Raw genomic sequence first — 25,173 nt, 5'->3', positions numbered from 1 at the left:
AAGCCCCATATCGAGCAACTTCTGCCCCAAGGATTTGCACTAGGAAAACAGATACCTATAATGTCTGGTTTTGAATACTGGCAGGACTTAACTCTGAGAGTTTTGAGTATTAGTGAGGCTTAACTCCAAGAAAGTGAGAGAGCTATAGGAAAATGAGACTCTTCTCTTAAAGGGCCTGCACACAATCACATTCACTCTGAGAACCATCACAAAGGCAGCACTTTGAAAAGTGCCTGGGCCATACACAAAGGAAATGTATTGATAATTTCAAGAAGTGTGCAGGAGGACAGGGATCTATATATACAGAATTGCTGGCAGGTGTCATTTTTCTTGTCTTCTTTCAGTCTAACTCACTGAACACTGGCAGGTCCCAGTTCTGACACTCCATCTACCTTGCTAGCATTTCCTACCCCCACCATAGTGATCCTTAGTGGCCCCATACAGCCCAACACATTTCTCCAAAGCAGATCCTGTCCTTTCACACCCAGTGGGCTGTCTTGGTCAGGAACAGTGGCCTTCCAAAGCAACTGCTGCCCTGGGGAAGGGAAGCTAAGCCTACTAAGCAGCACACCTTTAATGGTTGCAGTTGGGCATTGAAGCAACAGGGTCAGGGTGTGGAGCTGAAGAATACAATAATGGAAATGAGAAACACACTAGAGGGAATCAATAGCACATTATGGGATGCAGAATAATAGAAGAGCAATCTTGTAGGCATAGTAGTGGAAATCATCCAAGCTGAACAACAAAAAGAAAAATAAATTTTTTAAAAATGAGGGTAGGTTAGGGGACCTCTGGTAAAACATCAAGCATACTATCATTTACATTATAGGGGTCCAAGAAGGAGAAGGGGGGGGCAGAAAACTTATTTCAATAAATGATAGCTGAAAACTTCCCTAAGCTGGGGAAAGACACAGACAGGTGTAGAAAGCATGGACAGCTCTAAACATGATGAACCCAAAACTAGTCCACATCAAAACACATAATAATTAAAATGTCAAAAATTAAAGACAAAGAGATAATCTTAAAAGTAGAAAGAGAAAAGCAACAAAGGAACACCCCATAAAATTATCAGTTCTTTCTTCAGCAGAAAATTTGCAGGCAAAAAGGGATTGGCATGATATATTCCAAGTGCTAAAAGGGAAAAAATTATAGCCAAAAACACTCTACCCAGCAAGGTTATCATTCAGAATTGAAAGAGAGATAAAGATTCTTTGAGACAAAAGTTGAGGGCATTTATTATCACTAAACTAGCCTTACAAGAAGCGTTAAAGGGACTAATTTAAGCAGAAAAGAAAAGGCTCTAGGTAGAAGAAAATTATGAGATAAAAAATTTCACTGCTAAAAGCAAACATGTAGTAAAGGTAGTAAAGCAATCACTTATAAAGCTAATTCAAAGGTTATATAAAATCAATTACATCTATAATAATTAGTTAAGGGATACACAAAATAAAAGGGTATAAAAATATAGCATCAAATATATAAGTTGTCAGAGGGAAGTGTAATAAAAAATGGAGTGTTTTTAGAATGTGTTCACACTTAAGCCACCATATCTTAAAATAAACTGTATATAGTCTGTTACATGTCAACCTCATGGTAATCACAAATCAAAAACTTATAATAGATACACAAAAAATAAAGAGAAAAAAATCCAAGCATAACACGAAAGAAAGTCGTCAAATCACAAGGAAAAGAGCAGGAGAAGAAAAAGGAACACAGGAGACCCACAAAGCAGCCAGAAAACAATGGAAAAAAATAGCAATAAATTCATCCCTATCAATAGTTATTTTAGATGAAAATGGAATAAATGCTTCAATCAAAAGACATAGGGTGACTGAATGGATAAGAAAACAAGACCCGTTCTATGCTGCCTACAGAAGACTCACTTCAGACCTAAAGACATACAGACCAAAAGTGAGAGGATGGAAAAAGATGTCCCATGCAAATGGAAACAAAAGAAAAGCTGGGTTAACAATGCTTACCTCAGACAAAATAGACTTTAAAACAAAGGCTGTAACAAGAGACAAGGAAGGGCATTACATAATGATAAAAGGATCAATCCAACAAGAAGATATGACAAGTGTAAATGTTTATGCACCCAACATAGAAGCATGTAAATATGTAAAGCAAATATTAACAGACATAAGGGAGAAATTGACAGTAATACAATAAAGTAGCAAACTTGAAAATTTTTATTTATTTATTTATTTATTTATTGATGAGAGACACAGAAAGAGAGGCAGAGAGAGAAGCAGGCTCCCTCAGGGGAGCCTGATGCAGGACTTAATCCCAGGACCCCAGGATCATGACCTGAGCCAAAGGCAGACACTCAACCACTGAGCTACCCAGGCACCTATAAGTAGGGGACTTTAACATCTCACTTAGATCAATGGATAGATTATTCAGACAGAAAATCTGTAAGGAAATAGTGGCTTTGAATGACACATTAGACCATATGGACTTAATGAATACACAGAGCATTCCATCCCAAAACAGCAGAATATACAGATTTTCAAGTGCACATGGAGCATTCTCCAGAACAGATCACATGTTAAGCTACAAAACAAGTTTCAATAAATTTAAAAGACTGTAATCCTATCATGCATATTTTCCCAACCACAATGCTATAAAACTAGAATCAATTACAAGAAAAAAGCTAAAGAAAAAACACACACATATGGAGGCTAAACAACATGCTACTGAACAACGTATGGGTCAGCAAGAATTCAAAGAGGAAATTTAAAAATACCTTGAGACAAATGAAAATGTTCAAAATTTTTGGGACACAATAAATATGTTTAAGAGGGAAATTTATAGTGATATAGGCTTTATGTTAAGAAACAAGAAAATCTCAAATAAACAATCTAACCTTATAGCTAGAGCAACTGGAAAAAGAAGAACAAACAAAGCTCTAAAGTAGCAAATGAAAAGAAATGGTAAAGATCAGAGTGGAAATACATGAAATTGAGACTGAAAAAACAATAGAAAATGTCAATGTAGGGATCCCTGGGTGGCACAGTGGTTTAGCACCTGCCTTTGGCCCAGGGCGCGATCCTGGAGACCCGGGATCGAATTGCACGTTGGGCTCCCGGTGCATGGAGCCTGCTTCTCCCTCTGCCTGTGTCTCTGCCTCTCTCTCTGTCTGTGTGTGACTATCATAAATAAATAAAAATTAAAAAAAAAAAAGAAAATGTCAATGAAACTAAGAGTTGCTTCTTTGGAAAGATAAATGATATCAATAAATCTTTAGCTATACTCATCAAGAAAAAAAGAAAGAGGGGTGCCTGGGTAGCTCAGTGATTGAGCATCTGCCTTTGGCTCAGGTCGTGATCCTGGGGTCCTGGAATCAAGTCCCACATCAGGCTCCCGTAGGGAGCCTGCTTCTCCCTCTGCCTATGTCTCTGCCTCTCTTTCTGTGTCTCTCATGAATAAATAAAATCTTTTTAAAAATAAAGAAAGGAGAAAAAGAAAGAATTCAAATAAATAAAATCAGAAATGAAAGAGAAGTTACAACTGACATCACAGAAATATGAAGGATTGTAAGAAACTACTATGAAAAATTACATGCAACAAATTGGACCACCTAGGAAAAAATGGATAAATCTTTTTTAAAAGATTTTGTTTGTTTGTTTGTTTATTTAAGAGAGGGAAAGTGAACAGGAGGGAGAGGGAGAAAGGATCTGAAGCGGACTCCACACTGAGCACAGAGCCCAACAAGGGGCTTGATCCCATGACTGCAAGATCATGACCTGAACCAAAACCAAGAATAGGATGCTTAACCAATTGAGCCAGGCTCCCGCCAAAAATAGATAAACTCTTATGAACACATAGTCTTTTAAGACTGAGTTAGGAAGAAATAAAAATTTTGAACAGACCAATTTCTAGTAATGAAGTTGAACCAGTAATCAAAAAACACACACAAGTCCAGAAGCAGATGGTTTCACAGGGGAATTCTACCAAACATTTAAAGAGTCAATACTTATCCTTCCCAAATTATTCCCCAAAAAATTGAAGAGGAAGGAACAGCTCCAAATGTATTCTATGAGGCCAGCATTACCCAGATACCAAAACTAGATAAATATACTATGAAAGAAGAAAAATTACAGGTCAATATCTCCAATGAACATAGATGCAAAAGATCTCAAGGAAATATTAGCAAATCAAACTCAACAATATATTAAAAGGATGATTTACCATGATCAAGTGAGATTTTTCCAGAGATGCAAAGATGGTTTAATATCTACAAGTCAGTCAACCTGATACACCTCATTAACAAAATGAAGGACAAAAATCATATGATCAAGGGTTGGGTACCAGAAGAGATGTTGGTATCTGCAGCAAGTCAAGGGATCCAGGCCTAGCTGGGCCTGCAAGAGATTGGTGTCCACTTTGTCAGTGCTTTCCTGGCAGTCAAGGTGTCAGGGAATTCACTGAGAAACCCTATACGGAGCTGAAGAAGACAAACCCAGACCTGCCCATCCTAATATACAAGTGCTCCAATGTGCAGCACAAGTTCCCAATCCACAATGAATGTGGCCAAGAGAAGAATGTGTCTTTGAACAACTTCAGTGCTGATCAGGTAACCAGAGTCCTAGAAAATGAGCTAAGTTGCAAAGCCTGAAATCTCCACTAAGGATTAAGCACAACAGCATCACAGCCTGAGCTTTGCTGGACTGAATACAATGTGGAAAATTATGTTTTCTTTCTTTATGAAGCTTGTGCTGAAAAATGTGATCTCGCGATATCTTTTTCTCATTCCTCTTTCCAACCTTTGTTGTACAACCACTGAGGGAAAAATAAAGTTTTATTTTGTTCATCCAAAATAAAATCATATGATCATCTCAATAAATACAGATAAAGCACTTGACAAAATTCAGCATCCATTCATGATAAACACCCTCAGTGAAGTGGGTATTTTTTTTTTTAAGATTTTATTTAATCATGAGAGAGAGGCAGAGGGAGAAGCAGGCCCCATGCAGGGACCCCGATGTGAGACTCGATCCCAGGACTCCAGGATCATGCCCTGGGCCAAAGGCAGGCGCTAAACCACTGAGCCACCCAGGGATCCCTTGAAGTGGGTATTAAGTGAACATACCTCAACATAATAAAAGCCATATGTGACAAATTCACAGCAAATGTCGTTCTCTGGTGAAAAGTTGAAAACTTTTCCTCTAAGATTAGAAACAGGACAAGGATGCCCACTCCTACCACTAGGCACAATAAAAGGCATTCAAATTGCAAGGAAGAAGTAAAACTGTCACTTTTGCAGATGACATGATACTTTATACAGAAAACCTTAAAGACTCCATTAAAAATTTTTAATTAATAAATACATTTAGTAAATGTGCAATATACAAAATTAATATTCAGAAATCTGTTACATTTCTATACACTAATAACAGACTAGCAGAAAGACAAATTAATAAACACTTCCAGGGACACTCGGGTGGCTCAGCGCTTGAGCATCTGCCTTCAACTCAGGACGTGATCCTGGAGCTCTGGAATCAAGTTCCACATTGGGCTCCTGCATGGAGCCTGCTTCTCTTCCCTCTGCCTATGTCTCTGCCTCTCTGTGTGTCTCTCATGAATAGATAAATAAAATCTTAAAAAAATAAATAAACATTCCCATTTATAATTGCATCAAAAAGAATAAAATACCTAGAAGGTGAAAGACCTATACTCTGAAAACCATAGGATATTGATGAAAAAAAGTGGAAACAACACAAATAAGTGAGAAGATAAATCATGCTTATGGACTTGAAGAATTAATATTATTAAAATTTCTGTACTGTCCAAAACAATCTATGAAATCAATGTAATACCTATCAAAATATCAATATTATTTTTCATAGAACCAGAACAGATAATCCTAAAGTTTGTATAGAACTACTAAAGGCTCCAAAAAGCCAAATAAATCTTGAGAAAGAAGAACAAAGCTGGAGTTATCACACTCTCAGATTTCAAAACTATGGTAATCAAAACAGTATGATACTGGCCCAAAAATAGACACATAGATCAATGGAATAAAGGAGAAAGTCCAGAAATAAACCCAGGATTATAGAGTTAATTAATCTACAACAAAGGAGGCAAAAATATACAACAGAGAAAAGATATTCTCTTCGGTAAATGGTTTTGGGAAAATTGGACAGCAACATGCAAAAGAATGAAACTTGACCACTCTCATACCATATACAAAAATAAACTCAAATGGACTAAAGACCTAAATGTAAGACCCAAAACCATAAACTTCCTAAAAGAAAATGCAGCCAGCAAATTCTTGGCTATTAGTCTTAAAAATATTTTTTGTGTCTGTCTCTTCAACAAAAGCAAAAACAAACAATTGGGACTACAACAAACTAGGAAGCTTTTGCATAGTGAAGGAAATCATCAATAAAACAAAAAGGGAAGCTACTGAGTGGGAGAAGATATTTGCAAATGATATGTCTGTTAAGGGATTAAACAACAACTCGATTAAAAAATGAACAGAGAGGGCAGCCCGGGTTGCTCAGCAGTTCGGCGCTGCCTTTGGCCCGGGGTGTGAACTTGGGGACCCGGGATCAAGTCCTGCGTCGGGCTCCCTGCGTGGAGCCGGTTTCTCCCTCTGCCTGTGTCTCTGCCTCTCTCTCTCTCCTCTCAGTGTTTCTCATGAATAAATAAATAAGTAGTTTTAAAAAAATAAAAAATGAGCAGAGAACCTGAATAGATGTTTTTCCAAAGAGGACATAAAGATGGCCAATAGATACATGAAAAGCTGCTCAACATCACAAAATCATCAGAGAAATGCAAATCAAAATCACAATGAGATATCACCTCATTCCTATCAGAATGGCTAGTATTGGGGATCCCTGGGTGTCTCAGCGGTTTGGCGCCTGCCTTTGGCCCAGGGCGCCATCCTGGAGTCCCGAGATCGAGTCCCACCTCGGGCTCCTGGCATGGAGCCTGCTTCTCCCTCCTCCTGTGTCTCTGCCTCTCTCTCTCTCTCTCTCTCTCTCTCTCTATCATAAATAAATAAATAAATAAATCTTTAAGAAAAAAAAAGAATGGCTAGTATTGAAAAGAGAAGAAATAAATATTGGCAAAGATTGGAAGAAAAGGAAACCCTTGTGCATTGTTGGTGGAAATAGTTGGTGGACCCACTGTGGAAAAGACCATATAGGTTTCTTCAAAAATTAAAAATAGAAATACTCTATGATCAGGTAATTCCACTGGTGGATATTTACTCAAAGAAAATGAAAATATTAATTTGAAAAGATACATGTACTCCTATGCTTATTGTAGCATTATTTATGATAGCCAAGGTATGGAAAGCAACACAAGTGTCCATGGATAGATAAGTGGATGAATATGTTATGTATGTGGAATATTACTCAATCATAAAAAGAATGAAATATTGCTATTTGCAACAACATAGGTTGACCTAGGTGGTATTATGCTAAGTTAAATAAGGCCAACAGAGAAAGACAAATGCTATATGATTTCACTTAAATGTGGCATCTAAAAGCAATAACTGAGCAAACAAAATAAAATAGAAACAGACCATAGATATAGAGAACATACTGGTGGTTACCACAGGGGAGAATGGTGGGGAGATGGGTAAAGTAGGTAAAGGGAATTAAGAGGTACAAACTTCCTCCGGTTAGAAAATAAATAAGTCACAAGTATGCAGATATGCAAAGTATAGCCTAGGAAATATAGCCAATAATATTGTAATAACTATATGCTGACAAATGATGGTGACAGATGATAATTGCACTTATGATAAGCATTTCATGGGGTATATAAATATCTAATCATTATGTTGTATGCCTTAAACTAATATTGCATGTCAACCATACTTCAAACAAACAAGCAAATAAATAAAATTATTTTTTAAAAATCTATTCTTTATGATTTTCAACTATCTCCAAAGGTGACAAATGATGAGGAAAGCATTAATTCTTTGTTTCCCCTCTTTTTCTCCATCACAAGAATCAGCCAGTTGAGCAACAACAAATCTTAGGATTAGATTTTCACCACCTAAATCAGGGAGAAATTGAAACTTTTACTGTAGATACCCAAACATGGGGTCCTCTTCTTTCATGTATTATAAAAATCAAAATTATTAAAACATAAAACGAATAAATTTAATCAGTGAATTATATTCTAATCAAATTAAAGCCTCTATAAAAATGTGGAGGCAATAGTGATTCTTAAAATTATTTGCCCCTTAACCAGGTAAATTTCATACACATAGTCCTAATCAGGAAAACCTGATCCAAAGCATAAAAACCTTTGCTAATATCACCTCTGTGGCAGTGATTCTCAACTCTGGAGAGTGAAGGGTAGCATACTTTGGGAGTCCCTTGTGATGAACTCTGATATGCCCAAAGTATGCTACCTTTCACTCTCCAGAGTTGAGAATCACTGCCACAGAGGCGATATCAGCAAAGGTTTTTATGCTTTAGATCCTGTCTTTTACTCACCTACTCCCATACTCATCTCCAATCTTTAGCTAACAACCAATTCTTCATTAATGTCTTTCAAATCAGTTCAATTCTCTCCATTCCCATTTCTCCTGCATTAAAGCAACTATCTTTTCTTGTCTGGATGACTACAACAACCAAGCTTCCTGACTCCAGTGTTGTACCCTCCAAATCTTTGCCTATACTAAAATGATATTTCAAAAATATAAATCTGATTGTATCATTCCCCTGCTTAAAATCTCATGAAGGCTTCTGAGTAGCCTTGGGGTGAAGTCCAAACTCCTTGGCATGGCATAAAAGGGCCTTTATGATCTGATCTTGGCTCCTCTCATCCAACCTCAGTTCAAGCAGCTGCCTCCCTCCTCCTCCCAGACCACACCCTTTCCATTCTCTGAGTATGTTAAGTTACTCACTGGCCACCTTAGCATATAGGTTATTCTATTTGAAAATCCCTTTCCCTCTTCACTTGGCTAACTTTTTCATGTTTCAGAAGTCATGTCTCCTGTGAAGCACTCTCTGACCTGTCAATATTGGGTTTAGTTCCAAACATTTTCACTGCCCCTCAAAGAAAGTTCCATACCCATTAAGCAATCACTCCCCATCTCCCCTCCCCACAGTACTAATATGTGACAGAGCTCTCAGTACTCTAGAGAAGTCTATTTTCTTGTCTGTTTCCTCCACTAGACCACAGACTCCTTGAAGGCAGGGAGATTCTGTGGAATCTCCAGGACCTAACAACAGAGCCTGGGATGAAACAGTCACACCAGAGTATTTGGGTTAGGGAGGTAAGTATAGTGTGGGTGAGTGAAAAAAAGGAGAGAATTTTTAGAAGTCTTTAATGTCTTCACTGAAAGGTGGGAGTGATTTCAGAAGGAAATAATTTTAGAGGGAAAGATAGAAACATTTATATTATAGGTCTTCAGAACTTCCTTTGACTCTACTTTTGGCTCTCCTGCTTTAGGATCCTCTATCTATCCCCAAAAACGCTTTTATGCATCCCCAAGAAGGATTGTTCTCAGTATTCTCTTCTTCCCTCCATGCCTCAAACTAGAGCAGGGTAGTTTCCAATGGTGCCTGGGCTTCAGAAGGTGGGTGCTGAGTTAACTGACTCCTAAGCTTGCAAAGCTTCTTGAGAGACCAGGTACTGGTCTTGAGAGACCTGGTACTGGTACCAGGTGGGTATGGGGGACTGAGATTTAGTTCCAGATTGAATCTCATCTCTGTGATTCTCTCCCACTATGGGGAGCACTATGGCATGGCTCTCAAGGATGAATGTTAATTTGGTACAGTCTAAACCCTTATTAAAGGAAGAATATGTTCTCAATTGTCAAGGAGCTTACTTTGCTTGGCTCGTAAGTCTTCATTTTTGTGAGGAGGGATTTTCTGAATCTCCCTTCCAGGTTTGCTGAAATTATAGAAGAGCTACATTCTACTTTCAGCAGCTGTCTTCTTATGACCAAATAAAGGGCTTGGATGCATCAGATTATTTCAGTTCATTTGTCCCTCTGATGGGGAGGGCTGGCCTGCCAGTTCCACCTGGCACACTGCAAGTAGTCATATATCACCTGGATTTCTCACTTCACTCCAAGCTCAATAACTCTAACACCGATCTCTCTAAAGCAGTCCCACTCTCTGCATTCTTTTTTTTTTAATTTTTAAAATATTTTTATTTATTTATGATAGTCACACACACAGAGAGAGAGGCAGAGACATAGGCAGAGGGAGAAGCAGGCTCCATGCACCGGGAGCCCGACGTGGGATTCGATCCTGGGTCTCCAGGATCGCGCCCTGGGCCAAAGGCAGGCACTAAACCGCTGCGTCACCCAGGGATCCCCAATCTCTGCATTCTTTATTGGGATGAATTGCCTTTGACTTAATAGCAGGCCCACTGATTTAAGCAACCCCAAACCTGCTTTGGGTAACCCTGCTTCTCCCTCCTTCTAATGCTTCACACTCAGATCTGTCACTAAGCCTATCCATTCTACCTTTTTCAGCATGTCTCATATCCATTCCCTTCTCGAACTACAGTATTCTAACTGAGGCCTGTTACTGGAATCTCTTAAAGTTTTCCCCTCCTTCCAGCCTGCACCACTCTCAAATGCAAAGCTGATCATATAATCCCCTATGTATATCCCTTTGAAGATTTCCCATTACCTACAGGAGAAAATTCAGTTTTGCATCCTTTGCGTTGGATGCAAGTTCCTCCTTGATCTGGCTGGCCTCTTTATCACTAGACCTGCACTGTCTAATAGGATGGCCACCAGCCACGTGAGTTTATTTACGTTTAAATTGGTTAACGTTACATGAAATTTAAGATTCAATTCCCTAGTTGCCCTAGCCACATGTGTCTAATGACTACTGTATTCAACTATGAAGACATAGAACAGTTTCATTGATGCGTAAATTTCTACTGGACACTCATCTCACCCCTACTGCACCTGAATTCAAACTTCCAAACTATTCTTACCTAAGAGCCTTCTATGCTTTAGCTGAGGCAGCTTCGTTTACTGTGCCTTTCAAGATACAGCTCAAATGTCTCCCTATTCACTGAAGTCATTCCCAACCAAGTCTCCCACTGTCATACAATTGGTCATCTCCCTCTCTGGGGCCTCTATTGCACTCTTTGCTAACCACTGTCATTGCGCCCCTAATACTCCTTGTCACCAATTGGTGTTCAAGTCTATTTCTTTTCACTACAGTGTGAGTTTGGGGGCAGGGGCAGGGTCCCAGTGTTATCCATCTGCATACTTCCAGCTCCTAGACTAATGTCTGACATAGAGTATATACTCAGTAACTATTTCTGTGAATAAATATTACAAATAATTATTCATAAATTCAAGATTCAATCAGCCTTTAGAAATAGAGAAAACCCCAATTTAAACCCTTCATCGATGGTATAAACCTTGAAGAAGAAATATATTTTTGGTCAGGTCATCAAAATACTTCTCTTAAATCATGGTCTCCGGATGCCTGGGTGGCTCAGGGACGCCTGGGTGGCTCAGTGGTTGAGCGTCTGCCTTCCACCCAGGGTGTGATCCTGGAGTCCCGGGATTGAGTCCCACATCAGGCTCCCTGCACGGAGCCTGCTTCTCCCTCTGCCTATGTCTCTGCCTCTCTCTCTCTCTGTGTCTCTCATGAATAAGTAAATAAATAATCTTTTTAAAAAATAAAAAAATAAATCACGTCTCATGCTAGAATTGTATTCCATTTAAATTAATCAATAAGAGGCATGAAAGTTTGAGTGGATAATTGATATGATTTGATAGGCATGGCGAGGTGAGGCTGACTGCACATAGAAACAACTCTGGCTTCAGTAATTATTAGGTTAACACCTAAAATGTTTAAAGCACACACACACACACAAAATAAAACAAAATAAAATAAAATAAAATAAAATAAATAAAATAAAATGTTTAAAGCTAGCATTCAAATATTTACTAAGTGCCTGGGTTTAAAGTAACACATGATCTTTATGAAAATTTTTTGGGAAAATACCAATTGCCTATAGCTAAATTAACAAAGATCAATATTGTTAACATGTTTGTGTAATTATTCATTACATGCTTATTCATGCATGTCTCCTTCACTTTCTTTTTTTTTTTAAGATTTTATTTTTAAGTAATCTCTACATCCAACCTGGGACTCGAACTTACAACCCTGAGATCAAGTGTCTCATGCTCCACCGACTAAGCCAGCCAGGTGCCCCTGACCAGAGACTTCCCACCTTGCTGCAGAGGGACATCACCTAGACTTGTAAGTCCTCTCTCTGATTCCCCTCTGCCCTGGACTTCCCTTGCCTCTGTCTTCCTTTTACTCTTGGGTTTTGCTCCTCCACTTGAGCTTTAGGATCAGCTAAAGTTTTCAAGTCCTAGAAAACAACCTATTGGGATAGATATTGGAATGGTTTTAAATCTGTAGATCACTTTTGGGGAACACCGGCATATTTAAATCTTTTCATCTTTTAAGTTTTCCTACTGCCAAAAATAATATGTCCCATACATTTTGGTCTTCTTTATTGTCTTTCCATAAAGTTTTATAATTTTTTAAAAGATTTTATTTATTTACTCATGAGAGACACAGAGACATAGGCAGAGGGAGAAATGGGCTCCCTGTGGGGAGTCCAATGCAGGACTCTATCCCAGGACCTGGGGATCACGATCTGAGACAAAGGTAGACGCTCAACCACTGAGCCCCCCAGGTGCCCCTAAAGTTTCATCATTTTAATCATAGAAGGCTTGAACATCTTTTGTTACATTCTGAATGTTTGTGGTCAGTATGTAAAAATATATTGATGTTTGTGAATCAATTTTTGTATTTAACAAATGTGCTAAACTCTCTTGTTAATTCCATATCTGTAACAGCCACATCTGATCTATCATTAGATTCTTTTTGATTTTCTAAGTATACAATGACATCATATGCCACTAATGACTTATTTCTTCCTTCCTTTCTTTCTTTTTTTTATTACTTCTTTTCTTATCCATTTCCTTTTTTAATTGATGGACTTTATTTTTAAATTTTTTTAAAATTTCTGCTTGAGAACTTTTCTTTTTTGCAGATTTTATTTATTTATACAGAGAGACAGAGGTAGAGACACAAGCAGAGGGAGAAGCAGGCTCCATGCAGGGAGCCTGATGTGGGACTCAATCTTGGGACTCTGGGATCATGATCTGAGCCAAAGGCAGATGCTCAACCGGTGAGCCACCCAGGCATCACTATTTTTTAATTTTTTAAAGACTTTTTTTTTTTTTTTAGCAGTTTTAAGTCAATAGCAAAATTAAGAGGAAGGCATAGAAACATAGAAGGCAAAGATCCTAAATAGATCTTTTTATAAGAGCAGTCCTAGGTTTACAGAAAAAATTAAGCATAGTTTTCATTTATACCCTCTTCCCACCCACCCACCCCTCAAGTCCCTCTACATCTTGCATCAGTGTGGTGCATTTGTTACAACTGATGATATAATATAACTGATTATATTGATATAATATTATTAACTAAAGTCCATGGTTTACATTAGGGATCACTGTGTTGTATATTCTGTTTTTTTTTTTTTTTAAATAAATATCATTGGTTTCAGAGGTAGAAGTCGGTGATTCATCAATCTTAGATAACACCCAGTGTTCATCATACCCCCTGCCTTCTTTAATTGTATATTCTGAAAAAAAAATTGTATATTCTGTTTTTGACAAATATATAATGATAGGTATCCACCATTATAGTACTGTCTTCCAAGGTGCTTGTCTTATTTTGCATTCTCACCAGCAAGAGTGATTTCTATGTGCTCCACATCCTCACCTGCATTTGATACTGTCAATATTTTGGATCTTCATCATTCAAATAGGTATGTAGTAGTATCTCATTGCTTTAATTTTGCAATTCCCTAATGACATATAAAGTTATACATTTTTTTATCTCCCCCGCCCCCCCTTTTTTACTTTTTAAACACATCTTTTCAAATGCTATTTATTATCTGTACATCTGTTCATATTTTTTGCCCATTTAAAAAATCAAGTTGTTTGTTTTCTTGCTGTTGAGTATCAAGAGTTCTTTATGTATTTTGAAAAATAGTCCTTTATCAGATATGCATCTTGCCAAGATTCTCCAAGTCTGTGGTTTGTCTTTTCATTCTCTTAATCAGCTCTTTTGCAGAACGGAGTTTTTAATTTTAATTAAGTCCAACTTACCAATTTTTTTCCTTTCATAAGTGGTGCTTTTGACATTTTATTTAAAAAGCTATTGCCAAAAAAAATAAAAAATAAAAATAAAAAAATAAAGCATAAAAAGCTATTGCCAAACATGGGGCACCTGGCTGGCTCAATCAGTAAGGCAAGCAACTTTTGATCTCAGGGTCATAAATTTAAGCCCCACATTGGGCATGGAGCCTATTTAAAATATTAAATTAAATAAAAAAATAAAAAATTATTGCCAAACTCAAGGACACTTAGGCTTTTTCCAGTGCTGTCTTCTAGCTTTGTACAGTTAGCTTTATGATCCATTTTGTTAATTTTTGTGACAGGTTTAAGATTTCTGTTTGTTCACTTGTTTGTTTTCTACTTCTGGATGTCCAGTTATTCCAGCACATTTGTTGAAAAGATTATCCTTTCTCCTTAGAATTGCCTTTGCTTATTTGTGTGCGTCTATTTCTGGTCTCTCTATTCAATTCTACTGATCTGTTTGTTTACTCTTTGACCAGTACCACACTGTGTGTTTACTGTAGCTCTGTACTAAGTCTGAAAGCCAGTAATGTCAGTTGTCCCATTTACTTTTCATGTCTTTTTATCTCTTATTATTCTAATTTGGATTTGTGGTTAGATATTGAATAGTAGTAATAGTAATACTGAACTCTATTATTCTCAGAGAAATGCTTATATTATCATATTAATTATACTATTTCCTGAAAATAAATATCTTTTTGTTGTTGTTGTTAAGGAAGTTCCCTGCTATTCCTGATACGGGACTTTGCATTTTATTTTTTAAAGATTTTATTTATTCATTGATGAGAGACAGAGAGAGGAGTAGAGACATAGGCAGAGGGAGAAGCAGGCAACCCACAGGGAGCCAGATGCGGGACTCCATCCCAGGACCCTGGGATCACGACCTGAGCGAAGGCAGACGCTCAACCACTGAGCCAACCAGGCACCCCGGGACTTCCATTTTAACAAACACTCCTGGTGATTCTAGTTCAAGTGATCCAGAGACACACATTTTGAAAAAGTAATTAACATGAAAGAAATACCATGTCTGGCAAGGCATTCCCTACCTTTCCAGAATTATATACAAATTCTGTCTTTGATTCTGATGAACAATGATATACTTATGTATTAAACATTAAAAAACATAGATTAGCTATGTTGATGACTGAGTAATAAACATGACTTAAAATGCCAAAAAGTCATAATTTATTGATACTTATATTTTTTACCAATATAGAATTGCTGAAGACTTCTAATACAATAAACTATACATAACCATATAACCATAACCACAACCAAGATAATGAACATATCATCAGTTCCTGTCCCCAAAGGTCCCTATTGTCCTTTCATTCCTCCCTTATGCTCCTATCTCAGGCAACCACTGATATGCTTTCTGTCTCAATAGACTGGTTTGCATTTTCTAGATTTTTATATAAATGAAATCACACAATATGTATTTTTTGCTTGTCTAGCTTCTTTCAGATAGTATAATTGTTTTGAGATTCATCCATGTTGTTGTGTATACCAGTAGTTCATTCTCATTTATTACTGATTAGTATTTCATTATATGGGATATACCACAATTTTCTTATCACTAGTAAATCTCAGTTTTTAATGTGGTAAAAATAAGTTATTTGTCTCAGTAGAACAGAGTAGAAACTCTGTAACATTACAGAAATTCCCCAAACAAGAATATGAAGAACAAATTATGAGAAGGAACTGTTTTGGGATGCCTGGGTGGCTCAGCGGTTGAGTGTCTGCCTTTGGCTTAGGGCATGATCCCGGAATTCTGGGATCAAGTCCTACATTGGGCTTCCTGCATGGAGCCTGCTTCTCCCTCTGCCTATGTCTCTGCCTCTCTCTCCCTGTGTCTCTCATGAATAAATAAATAAAATATTTTTTTAAAAAGAGAGAAAGGACTGTTTTGATCAAAGGTGAGATCTTTGTGATGAGAATAAAGTCTGAAAGAGATAAATAAAGCAGAGGAGGGTGAGGAATTTGGAAAGCAAGAATAAATTATGACCTGAGAAATCAACCATAAGAATCTGGTAGCAGGTATAACCATGAATTTCAAAACATTTAAATTTAATGAAGTTAATTTATCAGTCTTTTTCTCTATGGTTAATACATTTTGTGTTCTGTTTAAGAAAACTGCCTACCCCCAAAGTCATGAAGATATTCTAAGTTGCCTTTTGGAAGCTTTATCATTGCCTTTCACATTTAGATACACACAATACTGTAAATTGATTTTGATCTTTGATATGAAGTAGAAGCCAACATTCTTTCTTTTTGTGTTTTCCCGTATGGATATCCAGTTGATCCAGTACCATTTATTTAAAAAGAGCTCTTTCCTCTTCACATTGCAGTGTTTCCTTTGTCACAAGTCGAGTATGTGTAAGTGTGTTGTCATTGGCCTGTTTGGTGTATCCCAGTCTTTTATCCATCTTTGCATCAATATCATAGTGTATTTATCAATTTAGCTCTGTAATAAATCTTGGTAAGAACAAAGTATCCATTGTTCTTCTTTAAGATTATATTGGTTATTTTTAGCTCTCTGTCCTTCCATATAAAACTCACAATCATTGTTAATTTTCACAAAAATATGTTAGATTTTTGCTGGTTTCTTTTTTTAATTTATATTTTTCTTTTTTCTTTTTCCTTTTTTTTTTTCTTTTTTTGCTGGTTTCTATAGATCAGTTAGAATCTATAGATTAATTTTTAACATCTTTATAATATTGGGTCTTTCAATCCATGAGCATAGTCTATTTTTTTTATTTACTTAGTTCTTTAATTTCAATGATATTTTATAGTTTCCTATGTATGTGTTTGGTATATCTTTTGTCAATTTGAGGACCATTGGAAAAGTACTGGTGCTTAAGCTCCTCTCCCAGAGATTCTGAATCAGTCTGGTTCCAGGCATTGATACTTCTCCAAGACTCCCAGGTGGTTATAGTGTGCAGCCACAGCTGAAAAACATTGCTTTGGAAACCTCTCTCAAGGCTGACATTAATCTATCATCAGTATTCTTGTGGTGTTCACTCAGCTAAAAACTGTTCACATATATTATCATCCAATCTTGATCCTGTATCTCTGGAATCTATCAATGTTCTCTTATTTGGAAAGAGTCTTTGCAGATATAATTAAGTTAAGGATCTTGAGATGAGGAGATTACCCTGGATTATCTAGGTGGGCCCTAAACACCATTCCAAGTGTCCTTATAAGAAGAGGCAAAAGAAGACAACAGACACACATAGAAGGTACCGCAAAAAAGAGAGAGGTGTAGCTACAAGCCAAGGGAAGCTAACAATCTCTAAAAGCTGGAACAGGCAAGGAACAAATTTTTCTCCTAAAACTTCTGGAGGGAGTGTGGCCTGATGATACCTTTATTTTAGGCTTCTGACCTCGAAAAGCTGTGAGAAAATAAATTCCTGTTGTTTTAAGTTACTTTGTTCATGTTATTTTCTTACTGCAGCCCTAGGAAATCAATACAGGGCCTAATCAGATGACATTTGCTCATCTAAACCTGCTACTGTGCCCTAAAACAAACATATAAATAAAGTGAAGTGATTAAGACTTTGGATGTAAACAGCCTTACCAGCTGTGTGATCTTGGAAAAGTTAAGCTTTTCTTAATTACTTTTCTAATCTGTACAATAGTGCCTACCCACTGTATGGTTCTTGTGATAATTAAATTATTTAATGTATAGAAGGCCCTTGGAAGAGATTGTGGAACAAGGTTAATACTTAAGAAGTGCTAACATGGGACCCCCTGGGTGGCTTAGTTGGTTAAGCATCCCACTCTTGAGTTTGGCCTCAGGTCATGATCTCAGGATTGTGGGGTTGAGCCCCACCTTGAGCTCTGTGCTCAGCAAGGGGTCTGCTTGAGGATTCTCTCTCCTTTTCCCTCTACCCATCCTCCAACTCACACATGCACGTTCTAGTGCTCTTTCTCTTTCTCTCTCAAATAAATAAATCTTTTAAAAAAATAAAATGTTAAAGAAAAAAAGAAGTGCTAATAGTTATTGTAGGAAAAAAATCTCATAAAGAAAGGATGTGATATATCAGGTAGAGTGGCTAGGTGTTATTTGTTTTGGTTTTGCTTTTTAAGGAAAAATATCTCTTCTTTTCTAAGACAGAGTTTTAATCAGAGGTGCAGAGGGAACCTCTAAGGCTATGTGGACCAGATACTATATTCAAAGTGTTGAATGGACATGTACATTTTTTTCTGGAGAGAGGGGTCATGGTTTTATCAGATCCTCAGAGTTTTATGATTCCGTAAAAACTAAGAAGGATTGAAAAGACAGAGGGTAAGAACAGAGTGGCCTGTGGTGAGGGCATGCTTACCACCCACAACACTCCACCCTCACATTCTCCATCTTCTCATCGAAACAAACGTTACAATTATCATGTTGAGCAGGGTGGCCAAGTAGCATAGCACAGTAGTGGAACCGAGGGGTGGCTTGGGGACAAGAGCTTTAGATTCATCTTACTTCCCCAATAAATACATCTCCAATAAATACTTCCCTCAGGATGTTGTTGCCCTAGCCTATCCTATATAGAACATTCGAGTGCAGCCTTTGACATAAATAAGATAGTCAATAGTGTATGTGCAGGGAAGGGAGATTTAAGATGAGGCAAAGATGGAATTGATGGAGCAGGGAACCTTTCTTTCTGCATCTTAGAAAACCATAAGAGGAGGAGTTGGAAGCAGAGGAGTCTTGAGTAACCTCCCAACACAGTAATCCTGTTTTTTTAAATCTGTAGTGACCCAGATTTGTTCCATTTGCATACTGTCTCCAGCAGTACCCCCAAGCAGAGGACACTAACAAGGTCAAAGTTGATGAGAAACAGTATGGGAAAGTGTGCCAAGCTGACCAGGATGGAGCTGAGTTTACCAAGTGTGGATTTCAGGAGGTCCACTGGGTAGAAAAAAAAGAGTAGTACTATGACTTCTGATACTGAGTGAGATGAAGCTGAGGTCTGTGGAGCCTAAGTATCAAGAAATGGTGAAATGAAAGTTTCCTGGTATGTGACCAGTGCTGTTACTAAAATCATACTCCAATGTTGGAATGGTTGGAAGCCCAAATTTGTGGTGTCTACAGCATGTATAAGTGTACTGTTAAGGCTGAATAGCAACCTCTATGAGGGAATTAAAGGGAGTATGTGCTGCCAAGTGTGTGACTTTCATTCCCAGGAAGAACAATAATCAGGTTGTTACCCTCAGAGGTAAGCAGAGCTCCTAAGAAGGAAGCTCCTCCTGCTACATTAATATCATCTTTCATACAAAAAAATCAATGCAAAGGATTACTTCCAAATTCAACCTCAATGATATATAATATGTGGCAACCACACGAATGACTCAAATGATTCCTATGTAGACCACAGTGCTTATTTTCTTACCTGTATGTAAGGGAGCCATCTGCTGTCAGAATAGGATCCTCCAGCTGCAAATTCTTCCATTTCACCCTCCAGCTACATAACTACGTGAGCTACCTCCAGATCAACAATACTGTAGAATTTGAGAAGCTGACATGAGATCACTGTCAGGGAGAAGTAACTCACAATCCCCCCATCTCTTTTGCAAGTCTGAAAATATTCATTAAGCACATAAATCCATTCATTACACATTGCAATTCTCAAAGAGAGTTCTGTTGTGCTAGAATTAATAAGGCAGTCTGTAATAACACATGTCCCTGCCAATTTCCTTCTTAGTGTTTTTGGTAACACTATTCCTTCCTGAACTTGTCTTTGCCTGTCCCGATCCTACCCAACCCGCAACTTCAGTTCCAGTCTCATTTCCTTTGTGAAGACTCTGTCATTGCTCCAGCACACAATGGCCTCTCCTTGGACCTCTGCTCTGTCCCTGAGGCCGCGCTCTTGTGGGCACTTCATCATCCATGCACTGCTTCATAGTAACATATGCTCACAGCCAGCATTTCCCATATGCCCACACTGTTGTAAGCACTTTTTAAAACTTATTAGATCTCATAATAACCCTATGAGGTGGTTGCTATTATCATTTCCACTTTACAAAAGAGGAAATTGAGGTCTAGGAAGGCTAAAATAAAACCCTGCCAACATCATCAAGGCTATTACACAGCGTGGCCACCATTAAACCCACACACCCTTTCAGATGTGTTTGTAAGCACCCAGAGGACAAGAACTCTTTCTTTCTTTCTTTTTTTTTTTTTAGGACAAGAACTCTTATAAAATTCTTTGGGAGTTCTCACAGTGCCTAGCCTAGCAACTAGAATCTTAGGGGCTGAGGTCCAATGTTTTATTACAGTTTACTAATTTTACATGAGGTCAGAAGACCCAGAAAAGAAGATCATTTTATCCCATTAATCAGGCTGATAAAAAACTAGTCTGACAAGATACTATAGTAGTAACAGGAAACGTACCAAGGATGTACTATAAGCCAAGCACTGTGGTAGGTATGTTTATATATCAACCCATTTAATCCTTTTATACGTCCTTTCAGAGAGGTACAATTATACATATTTGATCATTGAGAAAACTGAAGCACACAGAGAGGTAAAGTAACCTTGCTTGAGGTCACAGAGACTCCAGCCTATGCCTAATCTACACACTATCATGTCACACTTACCATGGAAGAATTCTTATTTGCAAAGGAGTTTGGAAATTGTGAAGAATATACAATGAGAAGATGGTCTTCCATATATATATATGGAAGAGGCATATATATGGAGAGGCAGAGATATAGGCAGAGGGAGAAGCAGGCTCCCCGCAGGGAGCCTGATGCAGAACTTGATCCCAGGACCCTGAGATCATGCCCTGGCCCTGAGCCAAACGCTCAGCTGCTGAGCCACCCAGGCGTCCCTGGCCTTCCCCATATTATACCACCTCCCAGTCTCATCGGAATGGTGCAGGAGGGAGGATCTCCAGAGACGCATTGCACAGTCCTGTGGGGATCTCATGGTTACTGCTGCCAGCAGGAGCTGGCCTCAGGGGGGCACTGCTCCCCTTTTAACACTTGGCTTTTATAGGTGTCCTTTTAAAACTCACAGCGATCCTAAAAGCAAGTCTGGAGCATTTGAAGGTAATAAGACAAACAAAAAGCATACGTAACAAAGGATACCATAATCTGGTTACAAGCGGTGGTCTGCTCTCCAAGGCTTGGACAAAATGGTCTCTTGACCTTCCTTTCTGCTGAGGCTCCATTCTGTGTTGACCCCACACAAACACTCACCTGGCACCTTTCTTCTTCAAAGTCAGGCCCTTAGAGGGCTGAGTTTGGGAGAAGTAAGACTTTTCTGTGAGGTGACACAATATTCAGATTCCTGTTTCCTGGAGGAAGACCCATTTCTTTCACAGATGACAGACACTCCCATTCAGTGCTCTTTTGTGGAGATGGCTTCCATTTAGCCACTCCCTCAGGAATGAGACCTGTTTTTTAATTTTTAATTTTTAAATTTTTATCTATTTATTTTTTGAGACCTGTTCTTAAGCCTCAACAGGACATCCTAAATCTAATGTCTGTAGAAGATATTTACGTGTACAGTAGTAGGTGGCCACAAACTCTTTTCTTTTTTTTTTTTTAATTTTTATTTATTTATGATAGTCACAGAGAGAGAGAGAGAGAGAGAGAGAGAGAGGCAGAGACACAGGCAGAGGGAGAAGCAGGCTCCATGCACTGGGAGCCTGACGTGGGATTCGATCCAGGGTCTCCAGGATCGCGCCCTGGGCCAAAGGCAGACGCCAAACCGCTGCGCCACCCAGGGATTCCCCCCGCCCTTTTTTTTTTAATTTCACAAACTCTTTTCTTCAGGGTATCGAAAAAATAGAAAGAATTCTCACACCAGAATGCCTCTGAGATTAAAGAAGCCAACACAATGAATGCACTGCAGCCAGGAACACATCTGACAAAACAGTATGCACGTGCACATGAGTCTGCTGTGCATGGATTAGGAGGCCGTGATGGGCATTTGTTTCTAGATACCATAATTTGGGGTATTAATGACTGGGATATCATCAGGAAGGTTACATATGGAAATAAAATCAAGGACAGTACATTCACAATCACTTCTACTGATGCTACCTCCAAACCTGTTTGCTCACTATTGCCAGGAGCCTGACTACCTTGAGGAGAACCTCAGACCCATAATTGTAGATGCTCAAAAAGCTATCCATTAATGTTATTAAATGCCTGTTTAATGCTTTCATTTTTAAAAACCAACTCTTTCTGAATTTAGCAATGATGCTTTCCTTACCTAGAAGTTTTTTCTGGGCTTGCTTGTGGGATCAATTTGGTTTTAGCTTCTAATGAATCCACCCCATCTAGTCCCAGGATATATAGACTCTTGTAAGTTCCAGCAGTTCCTTCTAACAAGGCGCACATCGCAAGTATAAGGCAGTGCTGAGTCAGTGGTTATTGATGAGGACAGATGAAACAATTTCTTCTTCTCAAAAAACACTTGGGTTTTTTTTCTTGAGAATGAAAGACATACAGAGAGAGGGCAGAGACACAGGCAGAGGGAGAAGCAGGCTCCCCAAGAGGAGCCTGATGTGGGACTCGATATCAGATCCCGGGATCACACCCCAAGCCAAAGGCAGACGCTCAACCACTGAGCCACCCAGGCATCCCTCAAAAAATATTTCTTTCTAGTTATTTAGAAACAATGTTATCAATCATATCTAATTTATAGATATACCTGTTTTCTAAGAAGATCTTCTGTGGACATAGATATCTGTGATATCTTTGCATAAAGTAAAAGGTCTGCAAATTTGGCCTATAGGCTAAATTCATCCCCTGCTTGTTTGTTTGTTTTTTTTAAAGATTTTATTTATTTATTCATGAGAGACACAGAGAGAGAGGCAGAGACACAGGCAGAGGGAGAAGCAGGCTCCATGCAGGAAGCCCGATGTAGTGATCCCGGGACTCTGGGATCATGTCCTGAGCCAAAGGCAGATGCCCAACCACTGAGCCACCCAGGTGTGCCACTGAAGCACCCCACTGCCTATTTTTGAATGACTTCCAAGCTAAGAATAATTTTTATATCCTTTAGAGGAAAAAACCAAAGAACACTAGTATTTTGTGACATGTGAAAGTTATTTGAAATTCAAATTTCAGTGTCAGTAAGAAAGTTGAATTGGAATGCAGCCGTGCTCATCCACTGTAACATCACAGCAGCTTTTGTTCTACAGCAGCAGAGCTGAGTAGCCACAGCAGAGATGATATGGCCTGAAAGGCCAAAAATATTTTGTATCTGGTCCTTTACAGAAAAGGTTTAGCAACTCCTGACATTGTGTAACAGACTATCTTACTTTGAGGCATAAACTTTTAACTTCATTCTTTTTCAAATCATTTATAGTGGCCTGATTTTACGGATAAGGAAATAAGAGACCCAAAGTGGTTATAAGTAGTTTGAGTGATATAGAGCCTGAACTAAAACACTTGGTTAAATTATCTAAGCTCTCTAAACCTTAGTTATATCACTTACCAAAAATTGTGATGGTGGATGGGAAAGGGAATAACTGTGATGGTGGATGGGAAAGGGAATAACATGTGCAAGGGGCTTAGCATACAGTCTGACAGAAGTGTTGACTAAATGTAGCTATTTTTATTAGCTAATAATATAAGTATACTATTAAAACTCAGATCTTCTGATTTAAACCAGTACCCTTTTCACTATAATAAACTGTATTCCCCCCAAAGAAAAAAATAGGAATAGGTTATATAATCATTGATTGTTTTATCAAGACTTGAGATAGTTCTACTCACTCTCCAGACATCTGATCCACTCATATCCTCAAGTTTCTACCGGTGTGACATCATAATGGCCAGAGATGGTCTTTTGGGAGACAGATATCACTTACTCAGGAAGGCCTTACAACCACTTCTCTTCTGATCTGTCCAGTGAGGATAAGGATGCTCATTCTACATAACTGGAAGCTCAAAGAAAATAATAGACATGAAAGCATTTTGAAAACAGAAATGTTGTTGTAGTTAAATCATACATCTATGGAGCCCTTTGCAAAAGTAGATGATTCCTAAGATTGCTATCTGATCATAGGCTATTGGGAGTCTGGTCATCAGGTGAACTATGACTTAACCGCTAATTCTTTTTATTCCTTGATTTGGAGACGAGCAAGAAGCACCCAGCTCAGAACCTTGGAGGGAGTGCCAGCGATAGAAGACAAGAAGTTGTCAGCAGAGGAAAGTGAACAAGTGAGGGATATTCTGAAGTCCCTACCAGCTGTGTACCTAAGCATTACCCATGCCGTGTCTCTCTCTACGGACCCTGTCTCCCTCTATCCATCCGCCTTCCTTTCCTCTTCCTGTCTTCCCTGTCCTTCTATCTCCCTCCCTGTGTGCCCTCCTGTCTCTCCTCTCTCTTACTTCATCCTCAAGAATATCATTAGTCTTTATACAACAAAATACTTCAATTCCATGTTCTTAATGTTATATTATTATTCTACTCATGTAAATTGTTGTTTCATGTTATTTGATATGAAAGAGATAAGTAGGACTTTGTTCCACTTATTGTGACGAGCACTGAGTAATGTATGGAAATGTTGAATTGCTATATTGCACACCTGAAATTAATAGAACATTGAATGGTAACTATCCTGGCATTTAAAAAATAAATGAAAATAGGACTTTCCTGTTTGCAAAGCTCTTTCACATGCATTATTTTGTTAATCTTCAGGGTTTCTCAAAACCCTACTAAGAAACAATGTTCCAAATTATAAAAACAACAACAAAAAAAATTATGAAAACAAATAATGATAGCAAAAAGCTTTCACCTATTTTTTTTCTAAATAGGAAAGTGTCTCTTGACTGAGCAAAAGAGTTTCCTTCATCATGAATTTAGAGATCACTTGGTTGATTTAGCTCTTTGCTTTCTGATTCTACTGTGGGTATCTTTCTCTGATCCATTTTGAAGATGTTCATGATTATGTTATTAACTAGCAAGTCAATTCCTATTCTGTAACATGGGATTGGAGGGCCTCCATGATTACCTGTGACCTCTCTTTCCCGTTTCATTCCTCATGAAA

The 25,173-nt window shown here is 38.2% G+C and overlaps 1 protein-coding gene, 1 long non-coding RNA gene and 1 pseudogene across 3 annotated transcripts in view; 2 read left to right on the top strand and 1 right to left on the bottom strand.

Annotated features, from left to right (window-relative positions):
• CFAP206 (cilia and flagella associated protein 206) overlaps positions 1–19,862 on the bottom strand; it is a 62,872-nt gene extending 43,010 nt beyond the window's left edge. Inside the window, exon 1 of the mRNA XM_038554679.1 lies at positions 19,555–19,862. Coding sequence (XP_038410607.1) covers positions 19,555–19,573 — 19 coding nt within the window. The 5' untranslated portion in view covers positions 19,574–19,862. The remainder of the gene's footprint in view (positions 1–19,554) is intronic.
• Positions 4,320–4,618, top strand: LOC106559548 (annotated as a pseudogene).
• Positions 19,863–20,411: 549 nt separating the features above from the next.
• LOC111098349 lies at positions 20,412–24,790 on the top strand. Of its 2 annotated transcripts, none has more exons than XR_005368001.1 (2): positions 20,412–20,584; positions 24,259–24,790. It is a non-coding gene; the product is annotated as an uncharacterized LOC111098349 (long non-coding RNA). The 2 variants fall into 2 exon arrangements; XR_005368000.1 differs by having other exon boundaries at positions 20,412–20,588.
• The last annotated feature ends 383 nt before the right edge of the window (positions 24,791–25,173 follow it).

The sequence above is a fragment of the Canis lupus genome, chromosome 12, assembly GCF_011100685.1.
Source record: "Canis lupus familiaris isolate Mischka breed German Shepherd chromosome 12, alternate assembly UU_Cfam_GSD_1.0, whole genome shotgun sequence".
Lineage (NCBI taxonomy): Eukaryota > Metazoa > Chordata > Mammalia > Carnivora > Canidae > Canis > Canis lupus.
Note: the sequence above shows the minus strand (reverse complement) of the source record. Positions and strands in the feature narration are given on the sequence as shown.